Below are 18,337 nucleotides of genomic sequence, written 5' to 3'. Positions count from 1 at the left end.
GTGTTCAGGCTGTAGTTGGTTTTCTCATCGCAAAGCCTCTGGGGAAGAGTTGTGTATCTCTAAGAGATGCAGCAGAATTGTCTTTGAAAAGAGCGTTTTGTAGACTGGGTCCCTCAGTTAATGAATGGGGAGAGAAGATTGTTCCTCTTGTTTCAGCGGATTATTTGCTGCGTGCCGTGCCAGCGGGCCAGGAACACAAAGCATAATGAAGGCAGGAAAGCTCGTTACAGCGCTCTGTGCAGCGTAGCACTACCAACTGGTTTCCACATCATCAGCGGGAGCGATTTCTGGCCTCAATTTGAAATAACAGCATTGCTTACTGACGCTGCCGTCCTGCCTGTTGTGTGTTAGTCTCAACCACAGAGCAAATGATTCCCTGACAAGGCTGCTACTAGAGCACGGGTTCAAATTGAACCATATGAAAAATACAGTGGGAGGACAGTAAGAATTCTCTTGCAGAAATAGACTCTTATTTGAAGAAATTTTACAACTGTTATAAATCCCTTCTTGATGCTGTACCTATTAGCAAACAATATAAGAGATCCTCTATTGGATATGGTTTGGTATTTCGTATTCTAGTAATTGCTAAAACTATTATCAGTTGTACAGATGACTATTTTTGGTATAAGTCATGCGAACTAGGGTTTTGGAAATTTAGTTTAGATTCACAGACTGTCGCTGTGTTGGGGATGTTGTTCATGGCTCTGGCTCACTAGTGACATAACACAAATTTAAAATAGCATTGTGGTTTTATGCCCTGTATTCCTTAGGAATGAACAACTTTTCAGTAAAATCTTACCAGTTCATGAATGGCTGAGTCACATAGTTTGGAGTATTTTTCTCCAAGCAAGAACACTGTTATTGGGAGGACAATTGTTCTGGGTAGAACTAATTACCTGAAAGGTTGATTAGTCGGGCACTTGGAAAACCCGTTCCTTCAAAGCGAAGAAGAATGATGGATAGAGTAATTGGGATGTTGCATTTGAAGGCAGCACAAAATAAAAATCTTTCTAGTTTCAGTTTTTAAGTTCCAGATAACAGGGATTCTGCTGATACAATGATTCCTTTTTTCTCCCAGTTGTTCATTGAGCAGAGTTCTTACTTGTTTTCTCTCAAATAACAGCAACTGAATGTGATTACCTTCATGGCATTTACAAAATCCCTGGGCTTGTTACATGGTGAACGGACTTGTGCACACACCGTGCACATGCTCACAGTATGAATTTCGTTTCACCTCCACATTACTTCTTTCTCTCACTATTTCATCAAAACAAACATCTCTCTACTCAAATCTGGCATAAATACCCCAGTTTAATTTGGTAGAGCATTCTAATTAAATAATTGTCAACACAGTTGAGATTTGACTTCCCTGATGATCCCACCCTTTGCAGCATACCACAAGCTAAAGGAGAATTTCCGAGAAACGTTGGTAAGACAGTATGAACAGGGTTGCAGCTGAATATTTCCATAAATGACAATAATCAGTCCACATCTTAACAAGGTGTTGGTGAAAGTAATTTGTATGATTCCACAGATGTGAGCTCTGCTGCCCAGCCAGGTCCATTTTTGTATTAATCTGTGCTTGATTTGGCCTGAACTGCTTTGTCAAACACTGCATTACGCATGACATACGTTCATTTGGTCACCTGCCTGCTCCCCCATCACATCTGTGTGCCAGGCACTGTCTGCAGTATCTCATCCCAGTCGGTGGCTCCGTGCAGGCTGCTGCTGGCATGCCTGCTTGGCGGCTGTGCCCGGAGCAGGCACAGCCTTGCTGGGGTGCCGCAGCTGGGGAGCCCGTGCTCTTCAGCAGGCTCCATTTGCCAGGGAGGTGTCTTGCAACGGATGCTCTGGAGTTGCAAGATAAGGCTAAAGCCCCATCCCATCCTGTGACCAACAAGTCAAATGTGCAAGCCACCCAGTGAAGACATGTGTCCCTGTTGCATGGAACATCTCTTTTTGGGGATCGTGGCAGTTGGAGAGCGCTGACTGCATTGGCTTTAGAGTCTGGTTGAGTTTGGGCTTTGGATGTTCTCCATCAACACTACGACTCTCATCCCTGCCCCCTTTCCATCCCCCCAATTCTTTCACTTCCTTTGGTGGTAGTTTTATCATTTTGGCTATTCACAGACATTAAATACTGCTGCCATCCTGCAGGGGTATATGACAATTGAAATTCACAGCTTCTGGTGGCACAACGGTGTGTAAGAGTTCGTAGCATGACATTTCCAGCGGCTTTGCTCTCCTGCGTTGATTCCCACCCTGGATTTTCACCAGAGTTGCGTTGGTCCAGAGCCCAGCTGCGGCCTCTTTTGGTACGGCCTGAAATTCAGGCCCAGTATTTGCTCATCAAATGGTTGGTTATATATGAAGTGAAATACATAAAATTTCATGTTAATTTGGCGGCAAACTGGAATTGTCTGTGTGTGGTGGTTAGAGAAAATTTTTTTTCAGTTACTGCATGTCTGCAGCCCTAGATATTCTCTGCAAATAGTGTAGTTCATTTGTGATAGTCAAAGGGCAGCTGGTCTTTGTAGAACTGCTTCTTGTGTTTCTTAATGGCTGTGTTAGAAACATGACTATTTATTGAGGATCTTGATTTTGTTAACTCATGATTTACAAACCAACAGCACTGACTTCCATTCCTTGCTGCAGGAGGACCTTCTGCAGGAGGATACCTTCTTTTAATGCTAAAGAGAATTAACAGATCCATAAAGTGGAATAATATAAACCCGGTATTAATTAATATTATTTCTCGTCAATGTATTAATTTCTTGGCTGAAGACCAAGAATTAGCAGTGGTTTTGTTTTGTTTTTATCATAGTTCAGAAGACCCGTTGTGAGTGTTCATAAAGAAGAACAAATATGCCACTGAACATCTGAAATGTGTTTTTTCAAAGTTAGATTCTGATTAGTACACTCAGGATTTGCAATAATAAGTAGGTTTGAACTTCGCTACTATCAACAAGTTGGGATCTTGCTTTTTTGTGTTTCTTGGAGGTGAATGGAATATGTGCAGTGGTTTTTAGTGCCATAATCTTGCTGGCAACAACTATTTGTCTGTCAGCCTAATACTCCAGGTTGTTGGTCTGAAAACTGTAGCTGATCTGACATAGTCCTTTAACAATTCATTCATGCCAAGGCTGTTAAAAAGTGCTTATTTTTTTTAAGCTCACAAGAGACAGTATGCGTACTTACATTTTTCCTCAAGAAACCAAATAAATTTCAATCCAGAGAGAGAAGCTTACAGAATCTCTACCGAGTAAGTGGGGAAAGTGCTCGTTTTCTGACAGTGAATGTTTCTGCTCAAGTATTTGCACTGGATTATAATGAAGCTTTGGTTAAGCAGATTAAATAGACAAAGGCAGTGAAACTTCAAAGGCTGACCAAATGTGCTGAGGTATTATTTCCCCGATCTGTAATGCCTGCTTTTGCCTTCCTCTCATTAGCCCAGAAAAATAAGCCAGTGGAGCAGAATGTGTTGTCCAACTGTAGTGCCTATAGTGCCTGATTTCTAACGGGGTTTTTAGCTGTGAGTATGTAAGGTTTTTTTCAATGTAGCAGTAGATAATAGACCTCCTATGAGAGGGGTTTTAAGAATGACTGCGCAGCTGAGAGCTCAACTGTATTGCAGAGCTCATTTTACATACCAAGATGCAAAAGCTTCCTTCCAAACACAGATATTAAGTCTGTGACTTAATCCAGTGATTAATTACCTGATTTTACATGAAGCACACAAAATAGCGAAGGAAACTCTGGTAAGCTATGAGGAATAAGGTAAAGCAGTACTCAATGACATGGTGTAAAAATCCAAGCTATTTTGATGTTTCTAGCTTGCATTTTCCAGTATTCTCGACAGAACAATTAAATATGCAGCATTTGTTACCATTTATATTTTGAAGAGTGTTTTCCTGTACTGTGGAATTGATTTGGGCATTTGTGTCACTTGGTCAATTGAAGTCTGAAATTTTATTTGGGGAAAAAAGTGAGTACGTTTAAAAAGTATAAAATATTAATAAAACCTAAATTAATTAAAAATAAATAAAAAATGAAAATATATAATTTTAAAAGTAGATAAATGACGTAACCTCTGTAATGGGTTCCTGTTAAGCTCATTTAATAACATTAAATGTCATAAACTAATATGGTGTGTATAAGCACGAGTAAAAACATTGGATGTAGTTGTCAAATAGCAGTGAATTTGGACACTGTGTGGTTTGGGATTAATTTTGAAAAACTAGTGTAATTCCAATCAAATTGACTTTTTTTTGGTTCTCTGACTATTTTGAACAGCCTGAACACCTGTGAATTAGCAAAATCTGGTTCTGAACAGGTAAACGGCATTTGTTTGATGTAAACAACCGCCTGCGCAGACCACGGATCCTCACGGATCCTCCCTGTCTTGGGTTTTTCTTCTGTACTTTTCTAGAACTGCACCTCAATTACTGGACTCTGACGCTGTGAAACTGAATGCGGTTTCTGAGCTCTGTTTCTAATAGTACTATTGCTAAAAACTTGTCATCTTGTAAAAGCCTTGCCAGAAGGCATATAAAAAGAACCTTTTAAATATTTTGGGGGAACAAAGGTTTTTTAGATTCATTTGAAGAAGGAATGTATGGAGTTGAGACAGGAAAGCTGACCAAGTCGCACAGCCTTTAGATACTGAATTTAATACTCTCTTGCTACAGAATCTGCTACGTAATCAAGCTTGTTATGCCTAAGATATATGCCTTGTTATTCAGGAAGCAAGTAACATTGTAAGCTACATGAAGTTTTGTCTGAGTTCTTCACTCTTCCGTGCTCTGCGGTGCTATGAGCTCCTAAACAACTCCTTGTAAAATGAAATGAGGTGGTTCTGCCTTGGTAAATCAGTAAGTCAGTCGGCGTGGAGAGCAGAAGTGCAGGATCTCCCAGACCGCTGACCGCAAAGCATTTTGGCTCAGAGGAACCTGAAAGAGGCAACCTGGACAGATTATGGTCAGTTTTTTCATGAAGTAGAAGCTTGGGTTTGCAGCTTATTTGCAATGAGGGATCTTCAAGTAATCTCATATATTTCAGACATAATGGATGAAACAAAGAAGCCAGACAGGAACTAACAAGTCAACAAACAAAGGAACTTCAGAGACAGCTCCTGCCTCACACAGGAAAAAAAGATGAACTACCACACCCTCTATTCATCTTCATTGTGCTGCGGACTGCGCAGCACGCAGGGGGCTAGTCCAGTCTCAAAGCTAGTACCGGGCAGGCTGACAGAGCGTTCACCCGACAGAAATCGGCAGTTGACTTTCTGAAGTCAGGAAATCAGCAAGGTTTTTAGCTCTGTCTCTAGCAAAGGCCCATTTATTTCTTTTGTTGAAGGCACCCTGTGAAAGTTCTCATGTAATTTTTAGCTTTTGTCTAGAGGAAACCTTTTGTTTAGAGGAAATTAAAGCAAAACATACGAAATTTACTTGCTACTTGAAAAATGAATCAGGACACGATTCCCTAATTCAAACTCAGAAGAAGCGGCTTTCATCAGCAAGGCAAAGTTATCGGTGTCATCGAATCGTGAGTGTTTTTTAACTTTTTTCATTCCTCTAAAATTAAAAGGCTGCTTTTGAATTCACTTCTTAAATTCACCGCTAAATATTGGTTTATTATTGCAATCATGACAATGCTTTGCCTTGCTGGTGGTTGCAGGGACAGAGAAGGCCTGGGGTCTGCAAGTGAGGAAATGGGAGACTCTGGCCTGCAGCTCTTTCTGAGCTCAATCCCTTCGGTGTTCCCAGACTCAGCTGGTCCACACTTCTGCAACAGACTCTCTAACCGCATTGCGCAGATCTATCATTTTGTTCTAGCTTGCCTACACATTATTGTTTTTGAAAGGGCCGTGAGCTTGGTCTAATTTCTGGTTTGCAAATACAGTATAATAGGCCAACACAATTGTATTTTGTCTTCAAGGTTGTTTTCCTCCTGTTTCACAGATACACCATGTCTGTAGAGTTTGTACTTTCTCTGTCAAATGTTCTTTCAGTTTAAGGAATACCTCCTCCTGAGATGCATCTCCTTAGTTAGTTGCCTTAGGAATAACTAGAACTTGATGTACAACAGGAAAAAAAGATATTGAGAAGATTGTTAATCAAGCAGGGAAAGTGTTTGGGAAACAATTTCTACATACAAAGAGCAATACTAAAGTATTTGGAGTAAACACTATTAATGTCCTTATGTCACAATTTATGCTGTTTTTCTGTACTGATTTGAGTCCATTTACTGTTTAGTAAAATAGGAAGAAGCGGCTGCATTTTTTGGTAGAGCTTCAGATAAACATTGTAACTTCAAGAGCAGCATCTTTGCACATAAAGGTTTTCATATACGTTTGAGGTTTGAATTTTATCCAAGTCATGGAAAATTCACATCACCTACCTGTTTCATGAGTAGATGTATCTGGTGTTTAAAAGTAACTTAATGAATTCAGTGCTTGTTTTTAAAAACAGTAGCTGAAAAAAAAAAAGGCAAATGTTACTATATCTGCCACACAAATATTTCAGAATATTTCTTCTTATTTTTTCTCCCTTTTAAGGGTCAAAAGGCTTGGATAGAGAAGACCTTTTCAAAAAGAGAATGCATCTATGTAATTGCCAACAACAAAGACACTAGCAGGTAACATCTGAAACTCTTGTTCTGGCCAACAGAAGAGGCTAATACTGAAGAAACTGGACTTGATTTGTATTTAGACATGTGAAACTGAGACCCAGTTTGCTCACTGCCCTTAAAGGCAGATGACAGGGGAACAAAAGTGCAAGACATGCTTGCACTCATACCTGTACAGAGCCACGGGATGTGTCATACAGAGATAAGGTTGGGCAGCAGAAGAGGCAGTGAGTTGTTAGTTCCTAGCTTTGCAAACCACAGCATAAGTTCAAACAGAATTCTGAAAGCAAGGATGCAATAATGTGCACTGTGAAGCAAGTGGTACCGTTCTTCACAGTCGGTATGACACTACCAATAACGATCCTATACAGGGGGACCGGAATTCTTAGTCCAAATATTAATACTGCTGCTGTATGGGCTAGCTAAATTGTGGTCCAGCTTGTTGAATAACATAACAGCTTGTGTCACATGTTAGCTGTCACCTCCAAGTAAGAAACAGATGGTCACTGCTCCTGTTCTGCATTCTTCCTCCTTCCCTGTCCTTTAGCCTAGAACAGCTTTCCAGTGTATTACAGAAGTGAAGTGAAGTTTTTAATCTTTGCTTCTTAAGAAACACCTGCAAGCTGGTAATTCTGGCATATGCGTGCAGCAAACACAATGAATGTGACCTAGAAGAGGTGCTTTTGTGATTCATGTAGAACAAGGCACAGTCAGTTGAAAGTCTGATTTTTTATTTTTATTGAATTTTTTTTTTTTTTAAATCACCATCCAATACTGAAGATACTTTAATCAAAGTCACTTCAAATTTTAACTTACAGGTGCTGCTGTGGCCAGCTCATTAACCAACATATTCCACCTCCTCCAAGTATAACAGCTAATAAAAATGGAGAAGAAACAAAGCAAGTGGAAGCTCAGCCAGAGAAATGGTCCGTCAGTAAACACACCCAAACATACCCAACTGATGCCTATGGAAACCTTGAATTCCAGGGAGGAGGACATTCAAACAAGGCCATGGTAAGGAGCATAGGCTACTCTAAAGTGTTAATCTGGTATGTTAGCTTAATAGATATGTGTCAGGATTCCCCCTACTCAGTGCATAATCTATTGAAATCAAATGGGGTCTCTTTGCTGTCTCAGAAACCTGTGGACAAGATGCTCAAAAAGAGAATGAGAGAGAAAAGGCAAGAGAAAAGCAATACCTACTTAGGAAGCACCTTATAAGGTCTTGATGAAACAGTTTCATTGAAGTTACTGTCAGTAAATACCAGCTAAGGAGGCAGCTGCAGGTATTAATACCCAAGATTCCATCTGTTCATATTAGATTTGTGGGCCAAATAACCCCTCGTGGATACAGATTTTTTCCTAAGGTTTGAAGGCTAATAAAAATGAAAGACGGAGGCCTGACAGAGCTGGAAAATGGCTTTTTGAGTTTTCTTAGCAGTGGAAGTAACAGCAAGTCAAGCTTTTGCAAAAAATCTCTTTCTGATTTGCCTCTCTTCTGAACAAATACAAACCTAGATTTGGTTCTTTGCCCATTTGCTTTCTTTACCTGTCTGCTGAGATTGCCACTCAAGACAACCACACTGCAAAAACTTGCAGGTGGGGTTTGTTAGTGGTGGTTTGTTTGGTTTTACAGCAGAAATAAACACTAGTTTATAGTTTTCTTTGATAGAGTAGTAGTTTGAAAAGGAATCACAATGGTGGATCTAAACTGAGAAGAATGTAAATTATTGCATCGAGGGCAGAAATATGTACATCAACAGTGAATGGAATAAAAGGTAACCTAAGCCTCCTATTTATTATGAAAGTCCTAAACCAGAGGTTTTAGGAACAATACAAAACACTTTCCAGTCATTTTAAGTAGGTGGCTTCCAACAATGCAGGTTTGTAATAAGAGCTTAGGATGGATCACTTGATTGCAGACAGTTTTGTAGGGGAAGAGAGGAAAGTGTTACTTTTAAAATTCATGAAGTAAATAGTAAATTCCCAATATCAAAGTGAAAGGTTTCAACCTATATTTTCTAATCGTAAGCAGCAGGGAAATTTAATAATGTGTTACTTAAAAATTGTAAAACTCTTTCTTCAAGACGGAAGGCTTAATATAAGCATTCTTTGCTTAGTCAATAGTCAACGTACAGAGCAGCTGGAGTGATAATATTACACGTTGCTCTTTGCAGTATATCCGTGTGTCATATGACACTAAACCAGATTCTCTGCTACATCTCATGGTGAAAGACTGGCAACTGGAACTGCCCAAACTCTTAATCTCTGTCCACGGAGGCCTCCAGAACTTTGAAATGCAACCTAAATTAAAGCAAGTGTTTGGAAAAGGTCTGATAAAAGCTGCCATGACCACAGGAGCTTGGATTTTCACTGGAGGTGTTAGTACAGGTAAGCAATTACCAGTACTTTTAGTTTACTTAAGAATTCAGCGATGTTCACTCACTAATCTTTCCCACAGGCAGAAGATGTAAGTCTACACGAATGAGTCATTAGCCACTAACCAAAAAAGTATTGTGATCGTTGTATTAATGTCCTGCCCAGCCCAGCCCATAAGATTTTCCTTATTCAATAATGATTTGCATTAATTGATGTTTCCCCTGAAAAAAAAATCTCATCCTTGGTTTCAGTAGCAAGGAATCTACCACTAGTTATAATGCTCTTTTTTTTTTCAGTGGTTGGTTATCCTTGTAGTTAAGAAACCTCCTACACCAAGTTTGCCTAGCTTTTGCTTCTTACTGTTTTTTTTGTACAAAGATCTTTCTGTTACCAAAAGTATATTTCCTGAGAATGTTTTCATACACAGCACTTTTATCAGACTGCACAGGCTGAGTTCCATAAAACTCTTACATTAAGCATGTTTTCCAGTCCTTCAGTCATTATCACACCTCTGCTTTGAACTCTCTAATTTCTTAAGAGCCTTCTTGAATTTTGGATGCTGCAATTTTTGAGACTGTGCTTGGTGAAGCTTTTAATCGCTGAAGTAAAACATCCTTTCTGCTTCCATTTGATTCTTCCCTGTTCACGCAGCCAAGGACCAAGTTAGCCTTTAGGCTGTGTGATCTCCCTGAGAGTTACTGATCGGTTGATAATCCATGTTAAATGCCGTGTTCCTGAGTTACTATCTCCATGGGATCACCCACCACCACGCATACACACTCTCTCTTGTAATTGTATAAGGTATTTATTCTTAAATGAGTGACTGTAAATTAGCAATCTTGAAACAAAAACCTGAAGTCAGTTGTAGATGTCTCTACTTGAAGACATTGTGGTCACCTGAAACGGTTTTGTTTCTGGGTTTCCTTTTTGACCATATCTAAAACATCAGTTGTACAGCAGCTCCACATAGCTCCATCAGGAGGTTTTTGGCAGTGTTCTTGGATTCTGTCAAAAAAAACAGTGTCTGATATGACGTCCAGAATTTTAAAAACATGTTGAAGAATAGCTGTTCTGATGATTCCCTATATATTGTGACATTTTGAGACCACTGGGTTTTAATCCATTTCATTTATGTTAATATCAATTCTGAGTGATCTTCAAAGAATGAGACCACACTTTGATTATAATATTTCTATAACAATATCTTTATTTAGCTGAAATAAATCTTTATATCAAGTTATTTCTCAGAAAATTATGTAAGTTAAGAATGAATTCCTTTGACTTCTGTTTTACAGCAGAGGTCTTCAAGGGAAGGTGATGATTGTTATTCAGAATAATTTTTAAGTGAAAAAATATTTCTTAGATAACTATAGGGTTAGGGTTTTTTTGCTTGCTCAGAGCCCAGTGATAGCATTCCATATGTATTTAGCATTGTGTACAATGAATAATATAATTCCAGGCAATGGTACAGATTACACTGTGGCAAGTTAAGTAACTGCGTAAGTCTTTCAAAGACCATTGAATTCAAAACAAGGATGTGAAAAGGCAATGGGTTTTACATGCAACTATTACAAAATAAAAGCATGGGTTTGTCTGCATTGCATGTTCTATTATAAAGTAGGATACCAGGTTAGTAGTGAAAGCAATCCAGAAAAGCAAGTAGCTCCATGAGAGCCAAAAAGAAAATTCTGTTGTTTAATGATCTCTCAAAAGTGCCAAGAATGAATTGAATTTATTGTACTTATAGGTGTCATTCGTCATGTGGGAGATGCCTTGAAAGATCATTCTTCCAAATCCAGAGGACGAATATGTGCCATAGGAATTGCACCGTGGGGCATTGTAGAAAACAAGGAAGATCTGATAGGAAAAGATGTAAGTCTTTAAGGAAACTCCTGCATAATTAGCAGTGTCAGCTATGTAAAACAAAAAATACTGTTCATCTTTTTGGATAATTAATATTTTCACTGTTTCTAAAGCATGCTTAAGAGCTGAAATTGAACAATGTCTTGAAGAAAATCTGTTGTTTAAATATATTTGTCATGCTGTCATATATGACCTCAAAGTAAATATAGAGCTAATAAGGTTTCCATTGCTTTCAGTAACAGAGTACTCTCTGTGGTGACAGTTTTAGGTCCCAAATTCAGTATGGCATGCCTAGACTTCTGTAAATCACGTAAGGGCCTTAATGTCTACAAGACTGGCATTTATTGTAGATGGGTACTCTGCAGTGGCATATTAATTACTAGAAGCTCCAAATGAGACTGTATTTCTAAGGCAGTAAGGGGTTTAGGTAACACTGTGTGTGATCAAGGAGAGTACATGAATGAGTTACATTAATGAGCTTAGGGTAACATGCAGGAGAGCGCATAGATGTGACTGTCATCCTCCAAAGAAAATACTGCTGTGAAGAGTTCAAGTTTTGAATGTAAAAGCAAGCTCCATCTCTAATTCGTCTCTTTTTGGTTATAACGGTCTGGTTGATGTGTTTCCTCATAAAGCCTGTGCTTCTGTTGGGTGGTGTGGGTGAGATTTTCACCTTTAGTTCTTAGTTCTAATCTAGGTGCATCTATCCTTTTGACACACAGGTAACACGGGTTTACCAAACGATGTCAAACCCTCTAAGTAAGCTCTCGGTGCTCAACAGTTCCCATACCCACTTCATTCTGGCAGATAATGGTACGCTAGGTAAATATGGAGCTGAAGTAAAGTTACGACGTCAGTTGGAAAAACACATTTCCCTGCAGAAAATTAACACACGTAAGTACAGTGGGGCAAACTGTAAACATAATATCTTAAAGGAAGGGAGGGAAGAAGGGCTTGAAATAACTTCAGAGTATTGAAATTAAATGTTTCTTCCAGTTCTTTGTAGCAGGAATTTGATCAGGACTGTGTGACTAAACTAGAACGTATGCTGTCTGATAAGTGGTGAAAGAGCCCACATCTAACAGCACAGAAAACCCAGAAAAGTAAGGATTGCATAAAGGGAGGAAGAAAAGCTGACAAATAACATCAAGGAGAAACTTCAAAGCATTAAGAATTTAAGGAAAGAGAAATTTGTGCACTTCTAGCTAGAATTCATGAGCATCAGTAAATACGCAGAATGGGGTGATTTTGTACAGTTCCTGTTTACAGGAACCCTGTGCAGCTCAGTGGATTCTGATTCCAAATGTTCATACTAGCATTTTGGTTTCTCCTTTATATGAATTTGTTTCGTTTGAAGTATCACACTCAAAATTCTTTGATCTTCCAGATAAACTCAACTGGGATTTTGATTTTTAATGAAGCCATTATCAAGATAATTTCACCTCAGTGCTTTCATGTTCAGAGTTTTGTGCAGTTTTAAAAATTCTGCCAGTTGTTGCAGTCTCACTAAAACAACTTTCTAGAATTCTTTTTGTCATTACTTAGAAAAAAAATTATTTTAAAAGACACTTATTCATTAATGTTTTGTGGAAAAAAAATCTTTTTTAAAGATTAAATTAATTAAAAAAATTTAGTAGCTGTGGTTTTCCAGAAATTCTAAAAGAAAAAACCCAACAACCACCTAATTAAAAATGGTCCAAAAAAAAGTTAATAGTCTTTGAATCCACACTTCAGTTAAGAGCTACTGGAGAATAGACATCAGTTCTACCACGTGCCTTTCTGACTTCTTACTACTGCTGTAACTTGTGTAGGCCTGTATCAATCAGAAAAAAACAAACATTCAGAATGACAATTGCATTGAACTCTACAAAAGTTTCTAGTAGGATTTAAGTGCTCTTACGAGCAGAGCAGAAAAATGAAGTAGTGTGCCAGGTAGTTGAAAGCTGCAGTTAGGGATATCTAAACGTTCTGGAAAGTGTTTAAGTACTGCCTTTTGCCTACAGTAAGCTTAAGAAACTGAACTCACCAAAATGATGCCCCTTGCCTTTCAGTACGGTGACAGTGTCGTGTGATGTGGCCCACAGACAGTAGAAATAGCCAATGTTAGATGTGCTTTGTTCATCTTTGAGTTCTACAGAAGTGCTGGGAGAGTTGGAACGCTGTAAAACAGAGTCCTGGCTTGGAAGATTAGGAAGTCAGGGCCCAGAGGCAAAATGTTTTGTATCATTTCTTTTAATACCACTGGGGCTGGGGATATTGATTCTGATTTAAGTAGTTTGGTGATATTTGTCATGAGAAGTGTGAAGTTGGGAATACACATAGGAGTTAAGAGTTCTGTGAAGGGAGTTGTTTTGTTTCTTTTTAATGACTTCAAGCACAGGCACCTCTTCTGGGAACCTCAGCAGGAATCACTAAGGATTTCATGGACACGCAGGCCAGCCCATGCTCTGTGACTCCTTATCAGAGCTGGGGTATACTTACAGGAGGATGTCAGGAAGCTTCTGCTGTTATTGTGCGTGATGTTCCTGTTCTTCAGAGTAATGAAGGTTGAAATTACAAACTCTTTCACGTGTTCCGAGTCGTACAAAAATGTGCATCTTCTTTATAAGGTCCTGGTCATTTTACAGATTAAGAATTGAATTCAAGTGATTATAGTAGTGGGATTAGTCAGCCTTCAGGTAATGTTTTGTCCTTCATTTCCCCAAGTATGTTGTGACCAAGGCTCCTGAGACCATGTGACCTGTGGGCTTCCCTTTGTCATCCTATGCCTGGAGATCACAGTGAGGCAGGGACAGCAAAGGGATGCTCAGCTGTCGTCTCTTCCATCGGCCAGCCATGTCAGCCTCACGATAAAGACACTAATTTCATACTTTTTATTGTAGGAGAAAGCATAGGTATATGTCACCTCACTGAAGACTTCCTGTAGGTAACCAATGAAGAGTTAAAGCATCAAAGACACAGTAGCTGGGAGCCATCCAAGTAACAATAAGCTAATGAAGTAATAGGAGAATCACGTTAGCTGTGTTACCTGTACCTGGTGTCTGTCAAAAAAGATTACAAACAGTTCACCAACAGTGAGTGAATAAATGATCAGTGTGGAGCTGATGCAAAAGCAATGGCAGAGAAACATGTTACCCTTTTCCTTTTCGGGCTGTGAAACGGCATATGGACACGTTTCCTGGTGTTGGTCATGAAATGACTATTATTTTTCCTAACTACTCTGGTTTGAAGTGATGCTTTAACACAGAAGTCACATCCACTCATAATATCTCAACCTTTTAAACTAGGTTTCAATGACATTTCTTTTTTTTGTTTCTGTTCCTCTGTTTTTCACAGGGCTGGGACAAGGTGTTCCTGTAGTTGGGCTCATAGTGGAAGGGGGTCCCAATGTGATCTCCATTGTCTTAGAGTGTCTGCGAGAAGAACCCCCTCTTCCTGTCGTGATATGTGATGGTAGTGGACGAGCATCGGATATTCTGTCATTTGCACACAAGTATTCAGAAGAAGGAGGGTAAGATTTTGAGATTGTCACCAAAGCTGTGTTTTGCCCAGGTGGACAATATAGGACTATATGCCTTGCTTTAATAAAAGCGTCATAAAAAAAACACCCCAGGGACAAAATGGTACAACCAGAGACATTTTGTTGACTAGTATTGTCAAGCAGTGCAGATGTTATTCGCTGAATTGGGAGAGCAGCTGAATGCTGGATTTTTTTGATGTTTACACATAGTACATATTTAATCCTACCAACAGTATTTATGAATCACCAACTTCCTTTTCCTTTCTGTTGACCTAGCCTCCTTAGGTCAAACTTACTTTCTTTTTTTTCTTCTTTGTCATTCATCCTTCCTGTCAGTTCATAGGTAATTGAAAGAACTTACCAGGATCAGTCTGAGATATGATCACTGCATGACTTTCTCTCCCGGTGCATATGATGCAGTATCCAATTTTCCTCTCCAATAATTATGATGAGATAAATGTGTTCATCTGGTAAGGCAGGTCTGTAATGAGAATTTTTTGTCGTCCCTGCTGTCTAAAACAATAATTTTCTTACAATGAACTTTGAATTTTACAGTGTTATGCAGGCTCAGCTGTCTCACTGCTTTGAATGCCTGCTGGTAATGTTTGCCATCATCTGAAAATACATGTATTTTGTTAGAAGAAGGATGAAGATTGAAGGGCTCTGTTTCATATTGCTTTGAGAGAGCAAACATTTCTGAACTTCCTAGAATGTTTTTGATCTAGTATCTTTAATCATCTTTTGATTCGTTTGTTTCTTAGTTGGGTATTATGAAGTTTCAGATACACTAGCAATTTAAATCCTCAGTTTAAGAGGATAACCAAGGTGACGTATCAGTAGTGTGAAATATTTTTTGGTTTTTAGCTATATGCAAAAGGCCTTGCAACATATGGAGGCAAAGGTAGGGATCCTTTAAGGTGTACTGCTGAAATCCTGAAGACTGAACTTCTTAACAACAGTGTATCTATAATATATAACAGGAGTGAGAGCTACCTGCATTATATTCCAGAGTGAAAGGATAGTTTGATTTCCCTGCCAGTTTTTAAATCAATGCTGAGCTACTGAGCTGCATAAGAGCCAGTCTGGGTATGAATTTCCTGATTATTTTTAAGTCTGCATGCACTCCTTACCTGTACAGAATGCAAAGATGCTGTGTCTTTTCATTTATTTGCAAAATGAAGTCATTGCACTGGTGGATGAAAAATTGTTTCTCAAACAGCAGGCCTTCTGAATATATATATTAATTCTGGTAATGTCATCTTTTATGCCTCATTCTTCATTTAGGGTAATAAGTGAATCCCTAAGGGACCAGCTTCTAGTTACCATCCAGAAAACCTTCAACTACAACAGGAATCAAGCTCACCAGCTGTTCATCATTCTTATGGAGTGCATGAAAAAAAAAGAACTTGTAAGTGTCCTAAAAGTAGTTCACAAAGATAACATCTGTGATCAGACTTTATAGAGTACTTTCAAGGGCCATTTTCCCAGGATTACAGTTGAACCTTTTTTTTTTCCCATATAGCCCCCTAAATGTACACAATCATTCATGCATAAGCATAGGGCAAGAAAAGGGATTTGGTCTTCTAGAAAGCTTCTGAAACCAATTTCAGATTCTTCTCCTGTGTAAGCTGACAGGAGTCTTTTTTCATGGACCTCCGCAAGGCAGACCCAGACACTGAGATAAATACACTAAAACCAGGATCAACTGCAGAAGCAGAGGAAAGATAATTGAAGGAGGGGTTCCTAGAAGCAATAAGCGCTCAGAGGGCATCAGCACAGTTTTGGTCTTCAGATGTAGTTATTTTTAACAGCCTTTCGTTCTAGTAAAATGTGCTATTCAGGTCTTTCAAAAGAAATTGAAACATTAAGTGTTCTTGAAGATCCCAGCCTTGCTTGATCCTGGCTTGTTGCAGGCCTGTTCTCTGTGCTGAACAGCTCAGTCGGGTTCCTGCCTGTCTGCCATATCCCAGCTGCAGAGAAAAGTGTGCTCAGGAAAAGAAAATCTTCCACATTCACATTTGTCATCTGTGAACAGTGTCTTGAAATTGTGTTCACTGTGCCTGTGCCTTTGCAGGCAAAATGAATCTTTGAGTGTTTTCCTTTGACTAATTGTCTTACTAAATTTTTATAAATATGACCTCTCCCTGGAGTCCTGGTAAAATTCCATTTCGTTCTTTCATACAGATCCTAAGCAGCTGTTTTAGTAGCAGATGAACAGTCTGATGTTTTTTTTGTGGTTTTTTTAAATTGCAGCTGGAACTGGTATGGCTGATATTTTTATCTTTCTTGCTAAAGTTGCGTATTTCCATTAGATAGAAACAGAGAGAACTACCACAGCCTTCTCCTCAGACTGTGCATAGGGAATCAGATAACCAAACTGCTGTTGAATTTAAGCATGAAATGTGGGGCAATTTTGTTCTTCAAGATGCCTAATTGTATCACTAACAAAGTGACACCTATAACAGGAACAGCTATAAAGAAACTTTGAATGACAGATTAAACTTTTCTCATGAGGCCGAGAAAAGAGAGAATTTTTTCTAAGTTCTTGGTAAAATGGTGTTTCATGCTCCCTTAAAACTAAGTGGTCAGCTTGGAGGCAAGCTCTAAACACTGGTCTTCCCAAGTTTAGTACTGTCTCCAATAGCTGATGTGAAACTTTTTTCTTAAAATTTTAAATAAGGAATAAACTGAATGTAGTATTCCTTACAGTTCTTACTCTTTTCAATGGGGAGCGTTCTTTTGATTTCTAGAAGTACTTGTTTAGTTGTTCGAAGAGAAATAATAAATCCTGCTCCAGTACCCAGAGAAGTATGATGGAAGGGGGAAAAAAAAGTATTTTCCCTGCAGTATTTGCTCATTATTTGGCATGGCAATACTGCATGTAGTAGCCAGTGTTTGCATTTCCAGTCTTAGATTTGGAGAAAGAAAATGAATACAATTTTTAGTAATTTTCAGTAATCTAAGCCTAAATCCTGACATAGTTACTTCAGAATCAGTGCAGTGATTTGGTTTGAGCATGAGGTCAGGTGCGTTGTTCTGAAAAGGGGGAGCAGTCTTTATATGTTGCTTGTGTAAGTGCCATTGATTCTTAAGTAATAGCTTTTGTGCAAGGAAGATATGAATCAAATTGTCTAAAATTTGACCTGATTTATACACAGAGGTCACAGAACATGAACAGTCCCACCATTTTTTGCTAGAGCTGTCACTACCATGCACTGGGATGCTTCTGGTTCCATCTTTTTCTGTTGTGTGGTTTCATATTGACCTGATATTATTAGCGAGTGAAGGGCTAAGGCAAGAAAGATACCACTTGATCCCAACAGAGAGTAATAGGATACAGAGCTGAATTCAGCACAATGCTACTAATCGTAACACAAAGAAACTTCCTCAGATCTGTATATCAAGCTTTGGTGCTAGTCCTCTTTTTATACAAGCTTCTCCCAGTGATGAAAGTGCCAATCAAAACATTATTTTTATAGAATCATAGAATGGTTCGAATTGGAAGGGACCTTAAAGATCCTCTAGTCCCTACCCGCCTGCCCTGGGCAGGGACACCTCCCACTAGACCAAGCTGCTCAAAGCCCCATCCAGCCTGGCCTTGAACACCTCCAGGGATGGGGCAACCACAGCTTCTCTGGGCAACCTGTTCCAGTGCCTCACCACCCTTACAGTAAAGAATTTCTTCCTGATATCCAATCTAAATCTACCCTCTTTCAGTTTGAAGCTGTTACCCCGTGTCCTATTGACATTACTATTTACATTACTCTTGAGTAATTAAACACTGGAAATGAGGAGATTACTTTTATCAAATTAGATTATACTTGATGTTCCAGTCAAGGAACAGCGAGAAGCGCAAAGAACCTCCAGAAATCCAATTCATCATATCCACTGAATGAACTCTGATTCTCTGAGATGTCCTGTTTCAACACTAGTGTTTCAACACCA

At 39.0% G+C, this 18,337-nt stretch overlaps 1 protein-coding gene across 4 annotated transcripts in view; it reads left to right on the top strand.

The window, feature by feature from the left end:
• TRPM1 (transient receptor potential cation channel subfamily M member 1) overlaps positions 1-18,337 on the top strand; it is a 142,761-nt gene that overhangs the window by 89,198 nt on the left and 35,226 nt on the right. For 3 of the 4 annotated variants that reach the window (XM_054214828.1, XM_054214827.1, XM_054214826.1), the window contains exons 5-11: positions 6,560-6,639; positions 7,449-7,644; positions 8,808-9,021; positions 10,757-10,881; positions 11,595-11,766; positions 14,209-14,383; positions 15,677-15,800. In XM_054214828.1, the coding sequence (XP_054070803.1) occupies positions 6,560-6,639; positions 7,449-7,644; positions 8,808-9,021; positions 10,757-10,881; positions 11,595-11,766; positions 14,209-14,383; positions 15,677-15,800 (1,086 nt within the window). Of the gene's footprint in view, positions 1-6,559; positions 6,640-7,448; positions 7,645-8,807; positions 9,022-10,756; positions 10,882-11,594; positions 11,767-14,208; positions 14,886-15,676; positions 15,801-18,337 lie in introns of those variants that run through there. The other variant, XM_054214829.1, reaches the window with a different exon arrangement.

This window comes from Rissa tridactyla, chromosome 9 (genome assembly GCF_028500815.1).
Source record: "Rissa tridactyla isolate bRisTri1 chromosome 9, bRisTri1.patW.cur.20221130, whole genome shotgun sequence".
In the NCBI taxonomy this organism is placed as follows: domain Eukaryota; kingdom Metazoa; phylum Chordata; class Aves; order Charadriiformes; family Laridae; genus Rissa; species Rissa tridactyla.
The sequence above is the reverse complement of the archived record's forward strand: the minus strand, read 5'-3'. Positions and strand labels throughout refer to the sequence as shown.